Genomic DNA, 20,929 nt, shown 5'->3' with positions numbered 1-20,929 from the left:
TTTATTTACATTTGCCCGCTGCTGCAAGCCTGCCATAAGAAGCCATAAAGGAATTATACTGCAAGGACCAGTGGTGTTGCTAGAAAGTTAGCAGTTCCCAAAGTGTGAGCTAAATGTCTGATCATGCACACAAAATAGCCATATCACACTCAGTAAAAATGCCATCTGGAGGCATCAGCACTTCTATGAGCAGAATTAAGTCAGAGTGCGGTGACTTTCTCATTTACAGTGCCTCCAAAGAGCCCCATTATTAACTTCCCAGAATGCAAATGTGCTTTGGGCCAATTAGCGGTTAAGTCACTACCAATGTAAGCCCATAAAAATCCACCCTTTCATGATCATTCAATAATATGACTCATGGGCAAGACTGGAACAGCAGCCTGTAAATGTGTCACGATTATGACTGTGCGTCTAAAACGAACGGCGGAGCGGTGCATTTCATTCCCACGGTGCTGGAGCTGAGCCATGCCTGTTAGTGTCAGGCCTTCTAATGAAATAAATGGACTTGTGATAGTACTTACCAGGCCTCTGTAAGTGGCAGGTAAAGACAACGGGTTCCACGGTGGATCAAAGACAGCTAAATGCTTCCTCCAATCAAGAGGCATTTAAAGTGAGAAGGGTGGGGGGTCTCCTTTTTTTTAATGTGTGTTGGTGGAGACAGGCGCCCTCATCCAGGATGTCTCTGTGTAATTACACGCCACAGAAGACCTTCATTCCTCTGCTCTTCACAGAGAGATGAAAGACAAGAGAGACAGGGGCATGTAATCGCCCCTCTGACTGAAAGAGGGGGAGAAGAGGTGAGGGACACTAAGAATAAGGGGACAAAAGAGGGTGAGTGCTGGTGGGGGTTTAATATACCTCCACTGTCTCTTGTTTACACAGTCCCCACTGCCTAACACACACACACACATACACACACACACACAGTTTCTCTTTGACAGAGGCTTTCATTATTCTCAGAGTTGCCTCGGGACAGATGTGTAAATTGTTGTGCTAAAGTTAGGCTCACAACTGAGAGCTTAAGACGGCAGGAGATTTACACACTCCACACTACTTCATCGCTGTCACTCAAAGAGGCATAGAGAATGGACGCCTTGCAGAGCAGCACCGCAAACACACAAAGCTGACACAACTACGAATATGCATATGCAGGTAATGCAGGTTCGCAAAACTAAATATTCAAACTCCGGCTCTGAAAAGCACTGTGGGCGGAAGCTGACACTCACTCATAAATGTTCTCTTTCCCTCCACTACTCACAGTTTCCTAACCTGAATCCAACAAAAAGCCTCAATCATCTCATCACACCAAGCTTAGGAGCAGAAGTGAAGTCACAATACCATGCTGAGCCTTTGTGAAGTGTGATTTTTTTGTTGTTGTTGTCACATGCCAGGGGTTTTCTTTTTTTTTTTTTTTTTCCAGTGGGAATGAAATCGGTTTGCTTCCTGAGGTTAAGAGGTGGAAACATTCTGACTCAGTATTAGATGTATTTATTTACAACCCTTGTAATGATGCAGAAAAAAGCCCCAAAAAGCATTCAGTGTCAGCTTTCCACCAGGGAAATTTAAAGAAGAAAAAACTAAATAGTCTAATTTAAGATTAATTATTTATTGGGGGCAAAAAAAAAATAGGTAAAAATGTACTTTTGACATACAGATTGGTCTTTAGGGCACAGGACATTTGATTCTGTGTTTCTTCCATGGGCAGTGAGAACTTTGGAGAGTGCATGGCTCCATGAACCTTTAATTTCATACTATAAATAAAACATTGGTTTACCCTTAAAGAAAACAGAAAATGGGTCATGATCTGGTCTTTTAGGAGGAAAATTATCCATAACACATCGCCAACACCATCATATATCCTCCACTATACTTCACTAATGGCATTTAAGCAGTTATTTGTTGGGTGGAGGGTTGTCCCATCATCATAAATCCATTTAGTAAAAAGTAAGGTTTTGAATTTCCACTTTTTTTATTGTAAAATCCTGCTAGTGCAAATAAATGTTAATTTATTTAAGGCTTTTTTATTACATTTATTGAGGAAATTAATCAGTGTGATCATTGCTGTAGGTCTTTCGTTGAAAGCGTGAAAGTACGTTAACCAGAGAAATATCAGTAAAATTAAAGAAACTGCTGTTTTACAGCTATTATTCGTGTATAGAGGACACTTCCCACTTTCCGTGGGTTATTTACAAACATAGTAATAATAATTATGACAATCTTGTTTCAGCTGTAATCATTTTATTTAAGGGAACCATTTTTTAATAAAATCTGAGTGCGGCTGCTGCATGTTTCAAGCGTCTCTACCATTTTTCATCCGACACGAGCCAAGAGCAAATTCCAGTTTTTTTTCCACAGGAGACAGAGTTGCCATGGAGTTGCATAATTACTTATCTATGTACAATCTGTTCATAATGTTTTCTTTCTCTATGAATTTCTGCCAAGAAATTGTGACAATCAACCATTTTGCCTTGACGTTTTGTCTCCTCCTTGTCAATAAATACTACAATTCTACCAGAAGTGTCAAGTTATACTAAGTATAAATACTTTGTTACTATACTTAAGAAGTTGTTACTTATTTTTGGTATTTATACTTTACTTAAATATTTTTTCTTCTAAGAACATTCTACTTTTAATACCTACTTTTGAGCAAAAATATTCATTCTTTCTCATCCTTACTTTCTCAAAACTGGCAAATTACTTCCATACATGTCAGTAAGGACATGGCAGCCACAAAGAAACAGGGAAAATCAAGAGAATGGAGGAGAATCTGTCCAGTTGGAGCCTAATTTGTATATAAAAAAACACACTAATCATGAAATGGGTGGAGACAATGGGCTGGGAAACAATGATGGATCTGATTTTTACACAAGTCATTCCCCTTTTATTGGATTTGAAATTTACATGTTGATTGTGTTTCAAGTTATATTTTAAATGCCATTTGTAACCTTAATGTTGTGAATATCAGAGCTCTAAAATTGTATGCAAAATTCAACTTCTTAAGTAGGACTTCTGTTCATATCAATCTATACTATCCTGTCTGAAATTTTAATTTAAAAGAAAGCTAGACAGAGTTAGTATTTTCTGTGGAATTTATACAGACACAGTGAAGTAAAGAGGAAAACTAACCTATTTTCTGTTTTTAAATGATGGCAAAACTTTAATTAATTACTTTTGTACTTAAATAAAATGAAGACTAGTACTTTTTAACTTTTACCTAAGTAAATGATTTTAATATGTACCAGAGTTTCTATGACCTGCATCATATGAAATTGTGCAAGAATTTTACTGGAGTCTTTTATTAAAAGAAAGTTTTTTTCTTTAAACTTAAAGATGAAGCTACTGATGGAAACACAGGATATCTTTTCAGACTTCTACTTCTTTATGCAGCTATTATTATTGTCATTATCTCTTATTATCAGTCTTTTTTTCCACCACAGAAACTAAGCCTGTATTTGTGGTACTGATTTTGGTTATTTTACTTTGATTGCACCCATTGATTGAGCTGTTTGTGTTATTAACTTTGTGTTGAATGCATTTTACTTGCATAAAAGGTAATATTCATCCAGAGTTTATAAGTAAGTCAATAAGCTCATCCTGTAAATGAACTTATTGACTAGAATATTGTTGCCTTTAGATTTATATCACTGACTTCTCCTCAACAGAATGTGATCCAATTTCTATGTTTTTGTTTCAGATTTTTTTTTTCTGAATGTAGTTAGTTATTGACTGAGCTTTTTCCAGTAATTAATTTCAGCTTTTTTTTTTTACCCTTCCCAGGTTCTTCTCTGTTTAGCTCATCCGTCTCTTTTCAAGACAAAAGCAAAGAGGGAATTGCTGCTACCCTAACCCTTTGGTTTTTTTTTTTTGCTTCCCCATAGCTCTGTGAAACTGTATCCCAAATGAAAGCATTGGCAGATATATTTTGACCATTAGCTTTAAGTACTTTAGATGGTTGGATTTCCTAAAAAGTACTCTTTAACCAATACTCCAACGTTTACGTAGATTGGTATTTTTCTCAGACAAAAACAAGTGAAATAAATACTTCTGTCATTAACTTAATGTACTACATTTGTTTTTCCTTGTTTTAAAGTATTTTAGACCCACTGCATCTGTGTTTTATGAATCTACTTCCTGCTCTTCCAACCCACAAACACACCAATCTCATATAAAGCCTGCTAAATGGGAATGGCTCCCTTTCCTGTTGCCAATGCATACTTCTGAGAGATTGCTAAACAGTTAATGACATGTTTTACTCAGCAGAGCTTCTGTGCCTTGCACAAACTGGTATTATATGATCAATATATAATCAACTGTTTTCTATTATAATTGGATTCATTTTGTAGGTAATCACTGGATATGATTCTATTGTATCTGAATGAACAGTATTTATAATAAGAACTAAATGGGATTTTATATAATTGCCCATTAATGCACACATTTTGCAACAAAGTGCCTCGAGATTAGATATTTGTTATGTAGTGAAACGTAAAAATTGAGTTTCAATAAAGCTGATAAATACTTATGCAAATAGTGCTTAATCAAGGTTTTAGGTCATGTTGTTGTTCAAAATTACATCACCAGACCGAGGTGTCAAACACCCTCAATGCGGCATCAAACCACAACCACCAAAATACATATGATAAATAAAATGACACCATGCTGGTAGTGTGGGTGTTTCACTTAAGTGTCTTGTCAGGAAATAATGGGAAACATCTGATTATTATGTCTTCCATTTTTCCGTTGCTCTGGTGACTTATTTTCCTAAATATAACCGCACAGAGTAAAGACAGCTCTTTTTACTTTCATTTGGAATACCAAGGATTCAGTAGCATCAAAAACACTAATTTTCTTTTGTAAAATGAATGATTAATCGTCATGTTTGCAGCATTTTAATATATATTTTTCTGCAATGATGTTTTTACTTCTGGTCTCTTTACTCTAGCTATCAATTTGTCTATGAGTCTGATAGCCATGAGGCCTCAAAGGAGCTCCAAACAACCCATCTGTCCAGGAATCTGCCAGCAAGTCTGTCTGCCTGTCTGCCTCTCCATAGGTGTGTCTGTCTGTCCCTACATGATCCATGTTCCTTTAATTAAGCCACAGAAGATAAAGATGAGAGCTGGCTGCAGTGTGAAGGTTGAAGCCATAGAAATGGAGACAAGGCTTTTTGTTTAATGATCCGCTGTAGCTATTCATCTCCCTTAGCAGAGCAGGGGAATGCCGCGGAGATGCTCTTCATGATGCTGGGTCATCCTAGAGCAAAACTCTCCTGCTGCCTGTAGCTTGATGGGATAAAGTTTTCTTCCCTTGCTGCCTTTTTATACTTGTTCCCAATCCAAGATCGACTTTAAAAATATTACTGTATTATGTTATTTAAATAGACTGCACTGGCATTAATAGCATTTAAAGCCTGACCACAGAAGAAATATTTTCAAAATTTCATTATACATTATATTAGACATATTTGCATAAATCAATCTCAATAATATATAGGATTCTTCAATTCTATAATACTATCTAAATTTCCTTACACAAGCCAACACACAGACACATGTACACAAACCTGGCTGCTGAACTAGTAGTGATCTGAGGCTGAGTAACAGCAGCATGAGAACAGAGACACCCAGAGTTAATGAACCCTCACCAGTCAGCATGTCTGTCCATCTGCTTTCATAATCCCCATAAACACCAGACTGCTGCACACACACAAACACAAATCCATGCATGAACATACACACACACAAACAACATATTGTCATCTGAAATATCTAATGTGAAAAATGAGGTCTGCATATGTGCTCTTCACTTGTTTGTGCATGTGTGTGTGAGTGATGTAGTGGTGGGCTTCGTATGTCCAACGTAATGCCAGCGCGCCTTACTTCAGCTCATTGGCTAATCTAGGCAGAGTGGAGGGGAAAGGAGGTGAGCATGAGGTCGTCTGCGAAGCCCATCTGGTCAGCAGCAGGTAAGAGGCTTGAAACACACACCCGCTGACACACTCGACGCGTGCTTGGACACTTAAAATCTAGCTTTAATTACATGCAGGTACATCTGTCACATTGTATGAGATCTCTCATTCCTCTGCTCTGCACAAATGATTCCTCACTCTGCAGCGGCCGATGCATGACGCTCTGCATAGTCACCTCAACAGTGTTCCTCCTTTGTAATCAGATTCGCTTGCGAAAGATTGAGGAGACGGGGAGCTGCTATGAACAGGCTGACTGAAAGTGAGAGTGTGACCTTTTTATGACCCGAGCAGAGAAACGGAGTGATACCTGAGTAATTCGGTTTGTTTTCCATTGGCGTAAAGTGCACACACTAAACACACAAACCGTGCCAGGAAGTGTTTGTGAGCTCTTGATTAAGACCCACATCCAAGTGAGAACTAAATCTTTTCTTTTCTGTGTGCTTACAGGCTCCAAGCTGCAGGATGAAAAGAAGTAAGAATTAGGTCCCAAAACTAAAGATGGGCAGAGGAATTAAAGAGTGGATGAGGCCAGATCATGTTCTTTCACTCTGCTCTTATGGTTCCAAGAGTGTTTGCTCAGAAAAAGGGTTTGTTGCAGCAATTTTGGCAGTTTGTTTGTTAGTGTCTGCTTATGCTCTCCAGATGAAGCTATATATTTTGCATGGCAGACTTTTTTTCTCTGCACAATCTTAAATGATCCCAACAATAATAGGGATGACAGAAGCAAAAATATGGTAAAAGATGCTCTGATCAGGTTTTATTTATGACTAATACTGATTTATAATTTTCCTACAGGTCTGACTCGCCCCTTCCAAATCCAAACATTTGAAACTTTTTTCCAAGGGCTATAAGATCTAATGGAAACAAGTTAATACAGGTTTCCTACGTCCATACCCCTAATATTTTCTCAAATTTAAGTGTGTTCAAGTACATGCCAGTCAACGTAAAGAATAGAATGGGGTTTTCTATTCCTTCCTATTTTTTCCTGTATCAATCTCTTTTGCTTGTTAATTTTTGTTTTGCCTCCTTTATTGAACAGGGAAGTATTTTCTATTACTTTTGTCAATTTTTATCTTAATGTGTCTTTCTAATTCTCAATTTGTTGTGTTACACAGGGGATTTCAACACCAACTGGCAAATAGAGGTTTTCTAACCTATTAATTTCTCATCTATGCTATTCTATACTACTCTCTCCTGGATGGTCATGTTTAATTTCAGCTGATTTATTTATTAACTGAAAAAAGGGATTATGAAATTAACTGAAGGAAAACTAAATTTAAATGTTTTGCGTTTCACCTAAAGGTCGCGAGTCAAAGTAAAATAAGGATCGCTGTAAAATAAGGATATAAAAATAAAGGGGTAGATGGACAGAAAAAAGAAAAGAGCAGAGGATGTGAGAAGAGTGGAGGTGAAGGGAAAGCCCTGGAGAGTTAAATTGTAGAGTTTCAAACCTCTGATTAAGTAGCCGATCACTGCCCTGAACGGACAGGGACAATGAGCTTAAGAGACAAACATGATGCTTTGGCTCCACAGCAAGCACTACATTAAATCACGGAGCAGCAGCCTACTGACACGCAGCCAATCACACAAAATCCATCAAAGTAGTTCCTTCTTACAAACGCCCACACTCACTAATACATTGAAGAGACATCATCTGAGTTGATTTAAAACCCAAAGAAGAAAAAAAATGTAAGTTATCTGAAACTCCTGCTGTTTGTGTGCAACAACGACCAAAAGATGTTAAATTATTTCTTTTCTTTCTCCTTTGTCAGAGGTGTGCACACGTATGCTCGATGTGCTCCTCTCTCCAGGGAGGTCTATGTGTCATTCCCCTGCTTTAGACACACCAGCTGCTCAGTGTGTGCTCGGCACTGAGACTGATCCCACCTGGCATGAGCCCCCCCAGTGGCTCCCACATCCACTTACACACAGGAATGACAAAGCCTCCCTGTGGGTCCCCTCCTCTACCCTTCATCGACAATCCAGACACCTCCCTACATTCATGAGTATCTCAAGGGCAGATGGGACCCTAATAAGCGTTACACCCAGAAAAATGGGATTTTTCATGCTGACTTCTAAAGAGCAATTCCCAACTCTTACAAAAAAAAAATTTTTGATGGGGAGAGAGAGGTATGGACATCAGAGGTTGCATAGATGAGGATAAAAAGCTATGCATGCATATGTATATATATATATATATATATATATATATATATATATATATATATATATATATATACACTATATTGCCAAAAGTATTTGCTCACCTGCCTTGACTCACATATGAGCTTAAGTGACATCCCGTTCCTAATCCATAGGGTTCAATATGACATCGGTCCACCCTTTGCAGCTAGAACAGCTTCAACTCTTCTGGGACGGCTGTCCACAAGGTTTAGGAGTGTGTTTATGGGAATTTTTGACCATTCTTCCAGAAGCGCATTTGTGAGGTTGCACACTGATGTTGGACGAGAAGGCCTGGCTCTCAGTCTCCGCTCTAATTCATCCCAAAGGTGTTCTATCGGGTTGAGGTCAGGACTCTGTGCAGGCCAGTCAAGTTCATCCACACCAGACTCTGTCATCCATGTCTTTATGGACCTTGCTTTGTGCACTGGTGCACAGTCATGTTGGAAGAGGAAGGGGCCAGCTCCAAACTGTTCCCACAAAGTTGGGAGCATGGAATTGTCCAAAATGTCTTGGTATGCTGAAGCATTCAGAGTTCCTTTCACTGGAACTAAGGGGCCAAGCCCAGCTCCTGAAAAACAACCCCACACCATAATCCCCCCTCCACCAAACTTTACACTTGGCACAATGCAGTCAGACAAGTACCGTTCTCCTGGCAACCGCCAAACCCAGACCCGTCCATCAGATTGCCAGATGGAGAAGCGCGATTCGTCACTCCAGAGAACGCGTCTCCACTGCTCTAGAGTCCAGTGGCGGCGTGCTTTACACCACCGCATCCGACGCTTTGCATTGCACTTGGTGATGTATGGCTTGGATGCAGCTGCTCGACCATGGAAACCCATTCCATGAAGCTCTCTGCGCACTGTTCTTGAGCTAATCTGAAGGCCACATGAAGTTTGGAGGTCTGTAGTGATTGACTCTGCAGAAAGTTGGCGACCTCTTCGCACTATGCGCGTCAGCATCCGCTGACCCCGCTCCGTCAGTTTACGTGGCCTACCACTTCGTGGCTGAGTTGCTGTCGTTCCCAAACACTTCCATTTTCTTATAATACAGCTGACAGTTGACTGTGGAATATTTAGGAGCGAGGAAATTTCACGACTGGATTTGTTGCACAGGTGGCATCCTATCACAGTTCCACGCTGGAATTCACTGAGCTCCTGAGAGCGACCCATTCTTTCACAAATGTTTGTAAAAACAGTCTGCATGCCTAGGTGCTTGAATTTATACACCTGTGGCCATGGAAGTGATTGGAACACCTGATTCCAATAATTTGGATGGGTGAGCAAATACTTTTGGCAATATAGTGTATTATTTATGGGTTAAGAGTAGGGCTGCAACCAATGAGTATTTGGCTAATCAATACATCTGTTGATTGTTTATATTAATGATATTAATAAATAGCAGAGATATTAATAAAGATTTTATACCAAATTCACCCAGTTGAAACTAAAACTATGCCATTTTAGCAGTTCTGGATAGAAAATATTCATAGAAAAACAAAAAGCCTTTTCTTCTTGAATATAAAGTCTTTATATATTTTTGGCAATTTTGACACATTTACTACTCTAAAAGGGTTGTTCTTTTAGCTAATGGTATGCACACTCTAGCTAACAATTAATTGATCACTAAATTAGTTGGTGATTATTTCAGTAACTGATTAATCACAATTAATCTGATTATCAGCCCTAGTGGAGAGAGAGCATGGCTATCAGGAGATAACAGTAAGGCAAAGTGAATAAAGCAACTCTGGTCTGTTTTATTGCTTCTTAGCTTTTAACATCTTTATATTATGAAGCATATTGGATTAAAAGATATTTGCATTTATCTCCAAATAAAGATGAAGCTCTACATTTTCCCAGGAGTACATACAAATACCACCAATATCTAAGCTGCTCTAACTGGCTAATTTGATTGGGCCAAAATTCAGTATTAGCTGGTCATACTTGTATGTATTATAAAAAAATCTAGATTATTTGCTCCTTCAGAATCAGTATTCAAAGTCAAAAAGCTCTATTGCTAAGTAATGTTTTACACCTACAGGGAATTTCCTTTGGTGTTAAAGTCAAACATTATTCTGACAAAAACATATTTGTAAATGTATAATGGAAAGTAAAGCAAATATAAGTTGTATAGGAATGCTATAAGAATAGAGAAAAATAAAGAAATGTTTTTCAAAGGAAAATGTTGTCCAGGGAGGGAGGGGTCAGCTGCAATCCTTCCTGCCCGCCCCAAAGTCCTGGAGGTGTACAGTTCATGAACAGAATGAGGATTGCAGCCAATCATCCTCTTTGCAGACTGAATGATACGCTGCAGTCTTTCTTTGTCCCTGGTGATAGCAACAGAGTACCAGATGGTGATGGAGAATGAGAGGATGGATTTAATGATGGCAGAGTGTAAGTAGACCATCATTATCTTTGGCAAGCTGAGCTTCTTCAAATACCACAGTAGATCCTCTACTGTGTCTTCTTGGTAAGGGAGGTGATTTTCAGCTCCCATTTGAAGTCCTGGGGGATGATGGTGCCACGGAAGCAGGAGTACATGATGGCCACTGGAAAATCACACAGGAAGATTGGGGAGGGTGGGGCTGTTTATTTCTAAAGTCCACAACCATCTCCAGTATTTTCAGAGCGTTGAGCTCCAGAATATTCTGACTGAACCAGGTAACCTGGTGATCAATCTTCCATTAGGAGACAGGCTCAACCCCCTCAGAGATTAGCCAAATAGATTAGGTGTCATCTGCAAACTTTAGGAGCTTGAACGACTGGTAACTGGAGGTCCAGCTTACAGCGAGAAGATCGGAAAGAAAACACCCTTGAGGAGAACCAGTGAAATGGTCCTGGAACTGGATACCTGTTTTCCCAGCTTCAAGTGCTGCTTGTCAGGAAGTCTGTACAGGTGAAGTCAGGCATGCTCAGTTTTTAAATGCTGCCATGCTTTCCTGAGACAGTAATTTAAACAGAAGTTTGAGGTTATTCAAGGAGTCACTGCATCAGCACTTATCTTTAGGGGTGAAACATGCTAAACATGGAGCATCTATATGGTTTCTGGGGTAAAAAGCAAAGAATATCTGAATTAATACTTTCTTTTGTTTCAAACTTCCCTTCTTTTCTATTAAGTAACTTTGTAGAATACTGAAAATAGTGTGTTTCATCTAGAACAGGATTGGTGGTCCAATGCTTCGTATCTCCGCCTGTTGAGTTAGGATTAATCTGAAGAGCAACTACTATAGTGTAGTTAAGAAATAAGTAAACTCTTTTCTTGGCCCCTCTTGGACTAGTTTTTTCTCTTTAGTCTCTTGGCTGAAATAATCTAAATTTATATTAAATGAGGATGCCAAGATAATGATGTAAGATACTAACTGCTTATAATCTCTAACTGGAACTTCACTTTACAAAATCTGGATCTCTTCCTTTACAGTGTCTGTCTTCAACTGTGCAGCTCATTTTCTCTAGAGATATGAGCTACAATAATAACCGAGTTATAGATATATTTTCCTCCTGTTATCCAAGCACATATGACACAAACGCACCAACACCCACAGAAGCAATAACAGACTGACTGTGGTCTCAGAGATGAGTTGGCCTTTGAAGACAAAAAAGTCTCAGCTAAGAGGATGAAGGGAATATATATGTCATAAAAAGCCCTCTTTAAAGATGAGGACACACAGAGAGAGCTGGACCAGGGTGCAACCAATCAGATGCAGACACAGCGTCCGACCTCTGGTCCGCACTGTTACGGCTTTCACAATGTGTCTATATGTGTGTGCACGCATCGACTTAAGGGTAAAAGTGGTTGCTGTGGGATTTGGCTGGATCCCCCACTGAGAATCCCGATCCTATTGGTCACAATGCTCCGAGTGCTGCTAAGATCTTTAAAAGAAAATTCCTCTGCTAACTCACTTTCTCCTTCCAAGTGATCCAGCAGGTCTGCCAGCATTAGACACACAAATGGTGCCTCTTCATAGGGAGATGTGAATCTGGTTTGCATAAATGGGAGTGGGTGTATGTAAGTGTGTGTAGGTTGTTCCTGTCTTCTTAGCATTTGATGTCACCAAGCTTGGTTTAGCATATGAATCGATGGCAGAATCTCACATTTTCAGCTCAAGCAAGTTTTGCTTGCATAAAAAGTTGTGTAATAGTGACATACCTTTTGAAAACATATAAAAGGAAGTGGTGTTTCTGGTGAAGTTGTGAATGAATGACTCTGTGTGTTCTCCCTCTTTACCCCACACAAAGGGGGCAGAAAAAGCCCTTTGGAGTGTCCTATTCATCTAAAGCACAATGGTACCCCACAGAGGTTTTCTTCCTGCCTCCATGTCAGCTCCACCCAATCTGCCCCCACAGGGCGTGATGGAAGGGAAGGGTGTACCCCGTCCTGCTGGCAGAGCAGAAACTCAGATCCCATCTGTCTTTGAAACTCACACCCCCATCCATCCATCCATCCATCCATCCATCCATCCATCCATCCATCCATCCATCCATCCATCCATCCATCCATCCATAGGTGTTGAAATAAATTAATAACCAACATTAGATGGTATAAACTTTCTTTGAAAATGTAAGTAACATTTTTGAAAATGTTATAAATGTAAGTAATTAACTATAACTTAAGCTTAAATATAAGACTATTAACTAAATAACTAATACTAAAGTTGAAAAAAAAACACATTTTATCAAAATTTAGACTACACAGAGGCTTCTGGGCCTATTAACCTATTGTGGCAGCATTTTCAAGCACTTTGCACAATACTATCATAGCTAAACATTTTAACATGTGAAAAGGAAATGTCTCTTAGTCTTGTTTATTAACCAACCCATATTGATCAGTTGTATTCATTTAGTTAATCTGCAAAGAGCACTATGTCCAAACTGCTAGATATGCTGTACAAAAATAACAAAAAACAAGATTTTATCAACTTTTGGTTTAAAACTGAATCAAAAGCATTATAGTCACTTTCTATACATTACTGTAATTTAAATATTCAATAATTTGCAATCATGATATTCTATCTAACACCTTCTCTATTTGCTATGATAATGGGAAGACTATGTCGTTTTCTTGAATGTTATCACAGTGTAATAATTTCACACTAACCCAAGCCTGGAACACCATGACTATAGAAACTGTTGCTCCTACAGTTTCTATAGTCATGGATAACGAAGATTTTTAAAGCAAAAAAGACAAAATCAGTCCAAACTTCAAATAATTCCAGTTATTTTGTCTTGGTGGAAACAATGGCTTGTTCTTGCAATCATATTCTAAGTCTTGGCTCATACACTTTCTTGGATTACAAGAGTAATTTCACTTCCCGGTCCTCATAGTCAGCCCTTTCCCTTTTACCTTGTTGTTTTGCTCTCTTACAGAGCCTTTTGCTGTTTGCTGCAGATTTATAGCACCGTCTAACATGCACTGTATTGGCAAAGCATTAAACATGTCTGCTCTTAATACTGCAAGCTCTTTCCATCGATAAGAGCCTTAATAAAAACATCCTCTTGGTAGATTTGTGGGTCTCTTTTCACTTTCAAGCCCCCACCTCCCTTCTCCACAATATCCTTCTTTTTTAACTACTGTTTCTCATGTCTTTGCTTGCAATAACTCTATTTCTGTGCACATTTGATGCTCTTCTCCCTTTTTTTCTCCCTATCTTTGTACCTCTGGGTCCAGCCTGTGCCAGAGGTTTAATGATGCTTGAATGCCATTGCAACAGAGTTTTCTTCTTATGCTTTTCCCCATAAAGAATATTTAAAAGCCATGCCCTGAGATTGTCTCTCTTACAGACACATTTCTCTTCCTGGGTCTTTTTTTATCTACATCTGGACAGCATCACCCTTAATAAACCCTATTGTTATTTACAAGCGCACAAGAACCATCCCTAATAGCTGCCAGCAGCCATCAGTCCACCTGCTCAGAGGGCATGGTATATAAATGTGGAATGGTACCTTCAAAAATCCTCCACAGCTCCTGTAGCCATCTACGTCATTTACTCTTAGGAGAACTTAGCGGTAGCTACCTTTCAACCTCTTTCTCTTCTGCCATCTCAGATTTCAAGAATTTGAGCATCATAAGCACATTTTAAATATTAAAAAAGACCACTTTGCACATATGAATAATACAGCAGAGAGGGCAGTGGCTGGCCAGCCTTCCTATCCCCTGCCGCCTGACGGCCATAAAACTAATGCACTGCCTCAGGACGGAATGCCGCCCAGCCTGGTGTGCAAGCAGAACTGGCCCATGGATCCTGGAGCTCCTTATCTGGGCTACCCAACCACCTGTCCAAACCTCTGCGGATGCAACAGCCCAGTAGCACTTTTGTTATGACTACATGTTTAAGACACACTCAAATCTAATCTGACATTTCAATCTGTTGAGTGTCTTTGAAGCCAAATCTACTAAGGTGTCTGCTTGAGGTAAGCTTTGTTGTCACATTCCTTGCTTCCCGTGAATATAAACCTCACGCTCCAGCTGTCTAAAAGTTGCAGAATGATCCTGACCCCTCTGCAGCGCACAAATATTTCAGAAGCCTTTTATAAGCTTGCATGTAATGTTAAAGGATTTGAGTCTCCATAGCCTTCAGTGTTGTTAAGGGGAAACAAGATTCCACAACTTAACAAAAATCAAAAAGATTCATTTTTAAAGGCTATCATGCTTCTTAAATCTTGACACCTGTCTGCCCATTCACTTCCCCATGCTTCAACCATTACCTGTTGGAAAGAAACGCTCAAGAAAACCATCTGCTAAATATTTTTTTTGCCAACCCATTCAAGGAAACCATACAAGTGAATGTTATGAGTATCAACGACCACAACGGCGTGAAGACTGTTACGAAGTGATTTCAGCCACAGTAGCAAGATCTTTAAAAATAATGATTTAGAAAAGATTTGTGCAATAAGATAGTCAAAACAATTTTTTTAAACATGTCAAGAACTAATGACAAGCTATTCGGGTCAAGAGAAAGCAAGAGAGTGCAAGATTTTTATAAGATAACAGGAAGGCTGAAGGGAATCAAGCGAGCTCACCTTGTCTTATCCAATTTTAGATTCACCTTGTTAAATGTGAAACTTACTTGGCATCTTGGGAACCTTTAAAGCAATCTCTGAGTTTAAGTAAGTCTTTCTATATTCTAAAGGGGAAACATCAGGGGAGATTGCTGGCAGTGTTGTAGCTACACTAATCATTAATATATATATATATATATATATATATATATATATATATATATATATATGTATATATATATATATATATATGTATATATATATATATATATATATATATATATATATATATATATATATATATATATGTATATATATAAGAGCCCAAATCTCTTTTGAAATGCCAAATCCATGAACATTCTCTCTTTTGTTTAAGATGGTTTAAATGGCTGGGATTTCTTTGAAATATTGGTCTCTTCTTTTTTTGGCCTTTTGGAAATATAGCTGCACTAAAAACTAATACAAAATGCTAAAAAAAAGAGGACAGAATGAATAACGTAAGCAATTAATAAACTCTTAAAGTTGGACATTTAAAATAATCAAATAAAATCAAAACTCTGATTGAGCATCTACTCATTTTAACGAACCCAACTGTGTTTGAACATTGCTTTCTTCTCTCACTTTTCAAATTCCATTGAAGCCCTTAATGGTGCAACACACATTCACTGCAAAAAAAAAAACAACAAAAAAAACGCACACACAGTGGACAGCAGGGTAGTAACTTGAGACAAGTGTTCCTGGCATACTCGGTAATTAATGTATATGTCAACACAGGAAAAAAAGGCACTAAAGGAGAAAGCTCAGCAGATCCACCGAATGGCTAGAAACTGAGACAGGATTGTGGGGGATGATGCAGCAGAGGAAAGGTTTACCCACAATGGGACGGAAGATAAATGCAATCTGTCTGTCCCATCATGCCTACCATAAATATATCTGGCTTCCTCTCTCCCAGACAGAAACTTTACTGGTGCACACTGCGCTTTTGTCTCCATGAATCCCACAACCTCTTATACATACTTTAGGCTTGGGCCAGTATTAGATAATAACACAGAGTAAAAATACTACATTTCATAATATTCATATAATGATGTCAAAGGAAAACATATTGCATGATTTCATTGCTTTTATCTAGAAAAAGTAAACTTGACATTATTCCTATTTCTGTTTGAATAATAGATAAATCCACATGTGTTATAACATTACTAATTATAATATGACTTTTTTATTTGTATTAATTAGCAAGAAAACTGACTCTTTAGATTTTGGGAGTTCAATCTCACTTTTTACAGATTATTAAACTTTAATGCTGTTTATGTCTTTGCAGAATAACAGATTTAACATCTCAGCTGGTTAATTAGCCGGCATATCTACTGACGGATATTTAACATAGCAGCCACTCTTAGCTTGTCAAGCGAAGCTTTAAAACAAAATTTGTTTTGATAAGAGTAATGCAATGCTTTTCTTTTTTACTGTATGAGAGCTGACTGGCAGTGTGCAGCAGCAGATGAGGGAGTGGGGAACACTTACTACTCTATGTCCCATACACCTAAATAAAACTATGGTCCCTGGCATTTTCTCTATTCAGTCTTTAGAGGAGCTTTATAAAAATGCAATGATATGGTGCAAACGTTTTCAGCAGCTTCAAGATTATACTTTTTATTCTTTTTATTTTACCTTTTTTATATAGCTTGCAAGCAGTTTAGCTTTTTAGTAATGTAAAAAGGGCATATAAAAAATGACCAGGATATCATATATCATACCAGAATATCACCACATGTAAAAAAGTAATAAGGGTGTGCTCGTATTACATTTATGAAGAACCTTGGGGTGCTGTTTATCCAGATTTTTGTGCTACCTGAGAACTGTTCACCCATCTATTCCTCCATTTTTTCTTTTTGTAATTGTGTGCACTTATTTCCTTTTAGTTTTGAGCTATTTTAATGTACCTAAGCTGCTTTTCTGCAATGCTCTATCAGGAAATAACAAAGCCTTGGAAGCTATAGGCAGCAGAGGCGATGCAGGTGATGAGAGGGGATACCCTATTGGCCCTTAAGAAAAATTGTATATTTTTAAGACAGAAAGTATTTCTGAAGAAAGAAAAATCTGATTTATTTAAGAGAAATAGCAAAGATTCTGCAGACAAAGAATTTATTGTTCTTTTTCTTTTTAACAAACTATACAGCAAGCTTAATCCACAATCCACTAAACTCTATGATTTCTGCCTTGATTTTCAATCTCATCAGACAAAGGGAGGGAATGATGATTCTATACTTGGCCAAAAACAGACTACACCAAAATGAGATTTCAGGAGTCAATACTATGACAGCAAAGTACTAAAGTGTCACCTTGACAAATATGTCAATAACTCATAATACTGAGACATTTAAATGGAAAATGGACTGAATTTATTCAGCACTTTGCTATTCTAACTGACTACTAAAAATGCATCCTATGAAAGCCACATGCACCCAGCTGCATTCACAAACTAGCAAACATTCATATATAAATATGTACACAGGGTTTAGTGCCTTGCCCAGGGGCACATCAACATGCGACAGGGAGAAGCTGAAATCAAACTAAAAATATTTTCTCACAAGAAAACTGCTCTACCAACCGAGACATATTTGACCACCTGATATATATATATATATATATATATATATATATATATATAGTCATAATAGTCATCATACAGCAAAAAAGGGTCTAAAAATCCCGCTTACAAGATTACTAAAAAGCCAGTGCTTGCCAACTGTTTAAAAAAAACTAAACTGTAAATCTTCTGATCGCTGTAGAAACGTGGCATACATTTATTTAGAAGTCAAATTTTATTCCTTAATTCGAAGATTAATAAATAGAATTTGAAGCCTCTTATTTGCATCATAAACTTTAGTGGGAAAGCAGGAGAAAAAGTTATTTTATTTTTGATTTCTCTTTTAGTTTTTTATGAATGGAAGAGTTTAGATCACAATCACATCAAGAAAAATATAATTCACAAAATGTAAAAAAAAAAAATGAAAATAAGGCAGTCATTTCAGTTATGATCTTCAGTGAGGTAAAATTTGGAAATGAGCTGTTTTAATTATGGGTTTACCTGTAGGGCTAGGCTTAACTATGGGTTTTTGTCTGACAACGCCCCTGCTTCTTGATATTCTGGTCAAGTGAGTGAAACCAGTAATGTCACACCAGTGAAGGACTGATCACCAGCATCAAAATATCTTAAAGTTACAATACAGAACACATCAAATGTTCTGCCACTGTTGCTAGACTTTAAAATCATATTGAAAACTTTAACTGGACTGCTGCTGCACACTTCTACACAGCTGGCTTTAAGAAAGCACACACCATTTTTTTTTACAAGAATTATTTGTAAATTTTTTCATCCTAAACACACACCTACACAGCTGTGTCGTGGGAACTGAAGCAAACCTGATGGTGAATGCCACCCATCTTGATAAATTGAGTAACACGTTATTAAAACAGCATCTGATATGCTGGGAAGCATGTGTGTTGAGCAGCTGACATGTTTTTTTTTCTATATTTAGGTTTAATACTTAAATTATAATAGAAATACATAATAATACTATTAAATTATTGTTTCAATAGGAATAGTGAAGCAGTAGGAATAATGCTTTTGAAGACAAAAAAAGCATTATGTTCATTTGAGTTTAATTTTCCATGTACTGTTATGCTTTTTACACAAATCTCGTCCATTTTCATGTCAGTCAGAAATCTCATGTGTCCCAACCTCACCCTGGGCTACTCAGAATACAACTTTCTCTCATAATAAAAAATAGATTGGAGCAGCATAAATAGTTCACTATGATAAGTTCAGCAATTCCGAAGCAAGTTCTCGGGAAAAGAAACAACCCTTACTTAAAAAGATGCTGTATCTTTTATTGAAGAGGTGTTACTTCATTTCAAATGACTTTTGCTTTGCTTTTTTCCCTCAGTGGAGAGAGGCAGGAGAGCATGGAGCAAAAGCTTAATTACTCCCTGCGCACCAGACTTTGATTTTTCCGCTTCAAGAATAAAACGGGAAGCTCTGAGCTCAGGTCTAGTGTAACATTGAGATTTTGCTTTGGGGAGAGGGAAGAAAAGCTCAACAGCAGGGGGTCTGCACAGTCCCCCCCTTTACAGGCAACACTTTGGGGTCTAGAGGTTACCTGTGACTTAGATTCCTCAATCTGATTTCAATGTTGTGCACTTTGTGAGCGCAGCTGGAGCTCATGCGTGCGTCGCACCATGTGCGCTGAAACTTACCAGTGCCAGACACCACCAATCCAAAGACCAGGAGAAGAAACGAAGGAGCGACAATTCGGACACGCTGCAGGGGAGCAAGGCGCATCTTTTCCGGCTGTGCCTCCGCACCGAGAGGGACTCCTGTCCTGCACAGTCTGTACCACTGGATGAGGTTGGCGTGGACACCCACGAGTTCATCAACTGTACAAACGTGGAGTTAATCTTGTCCTTTGGTTAAAAAAGCATCCATAACAAAAAATAAAACATAAAAAAACTTTGATTCCGTTTGCATTAAAAGTTGGCTTTCCCGGTGTCACAGTCTGTTAGGATCTGTAAGGTTAACCTGGTTCCCTGCCGCCTTCCGCACAAACGCACCGACTCACCAAAAACTTTGACGCATCGCTGCGCTGGAAGGAGAAAATAAACAAAAGAGAGTCCTATTCAGCGCCGATAGAAGGTCATGTCCCATAAAAGAAGTGTAAAAGGTAAAACGCTGACAGGTTGCAGCGAAAAATAACCCAAAGACTTTACTCCCGAGTTTGGACACCGGACCCCTGTGCGCCGCGTCAACTCTGGCCCCTGTCAGCGAAGGCGTAAACATGAATACCGGGAGCAAGGAAAAGGAAAAGAGCTTCCCCCGCCTGGCCAATCACATGTCTTCGCCCTCTTCTCCTCTCAGAATGAAGACTGAACAAGTGAAGGTGCGCTATAGTAGCAGGAGGCGGGGAGGAGGAAGTAGGGGGGAGTGGGGGAGAGAGAGCTGGAGAGAGAGAGACATAGACAGAATAGACTAAGAACATGCATATGGATTTTATAGCACTATCTATCTATCTATCTATCTATCTATCTATCTATCTATCTATCTATCTATCTATCTATCTATCTATCTATCTATCTATCTATCTATCTATCTATCTATCTATCTATCTATCTATCTATCTATCTATCGCAGCCCACGTTTATGACTTTAGAGAGTGGGATATTTCATGTCAATCCAAGCGTGGATCATATTTTACTCTCAGTGGCCACAAGAGAGCACCCTTTCATAAATGAGACCATCTGCAGCCGGGACCAGAGGTGACTTGATCTCCAGCTCTGCCATGCTTCACAGTTGAAGACTTTTTCCTTTAGGGCTCCATCTAAAAGTGGCTCCACAGGCGGGAGAGGGGATGGAGGAGAAGAGTGGGTGAGTGCATCATAAGGTTGGTCATTTTTTGTCTTTGTTACCTCTGCAAAGGAGGTTATGTTTTTAGGAGCGTTTGTGTCTGTGTTTGTCTGTCTTAGTAAAAGATAACTTTAAAAGTTATGAAAGGATTTTAATGAAATCTTTACCGAAGGGACACCTCAGTGCAAATAGCTATCCATTACATTTTGGTGATGATCGAGACCACATCTGGATCTAGGAATCTTTGAAAGATTCTGAGAATACAGGTATAAACTTCAGGGGGAGGTTACAATACAGTGGGGGAAATTAGATACTTGGCGGAGGTGTACAATCTCAGAGTGCTCTTCTATGAATTTTATAAAAAAAATTTAAATAACT

The 20,929-nt window shown here is 38.5% G+C and overlaps 1 protein-coding gene across 1 annotated transcript in view; it reads right to left on the bottom strand.

Annotated features, from left to right (window-relative positions):
• The window catches only part of unc5b (unc-5 netrin receptor B), an 86,996-nt gene extending 66,919 nt beyond the window's left edge, over positions 1-20,077 (bottom strand). The window contains 2 exon segments of the mRNA XM_038307208.1: positions 19,408-19,545; positions 19,548-20,077. Of these exon segments, the coding sequence (XP_038163136.1) occupies positions 19,408-19,545; positions 19,548-19,584 (175 nt within the window). The 5' untranslated portion in view covers positions 19,585-20,077.
• Positions 20,078-20,929: the final 852 nt, after the last annotated feature.

This window comes from Cyprinodon tularosa, unplaced genomic scaffold (genome assembly GCF_016077235.1).
Source record: "Cyprinodon tularosa strain WSP-4 unplaced genomic scaffold, ASM1607723v1 ctg116, whole genome shotgun sequence".
NCBI classification, from domain to species: domain Eukaryota; kingdom Metazoa; phylum Chordata; class Actinopteri; order Cyprinodontiformes; family Cyprinodontidae; genus Cyprinodon; species Cyprinodon tularosa.
Note: the sequence above shows the minus strand (reverse complement) of the source record. Positions and strands in the feature narration are given on the sequence as shown.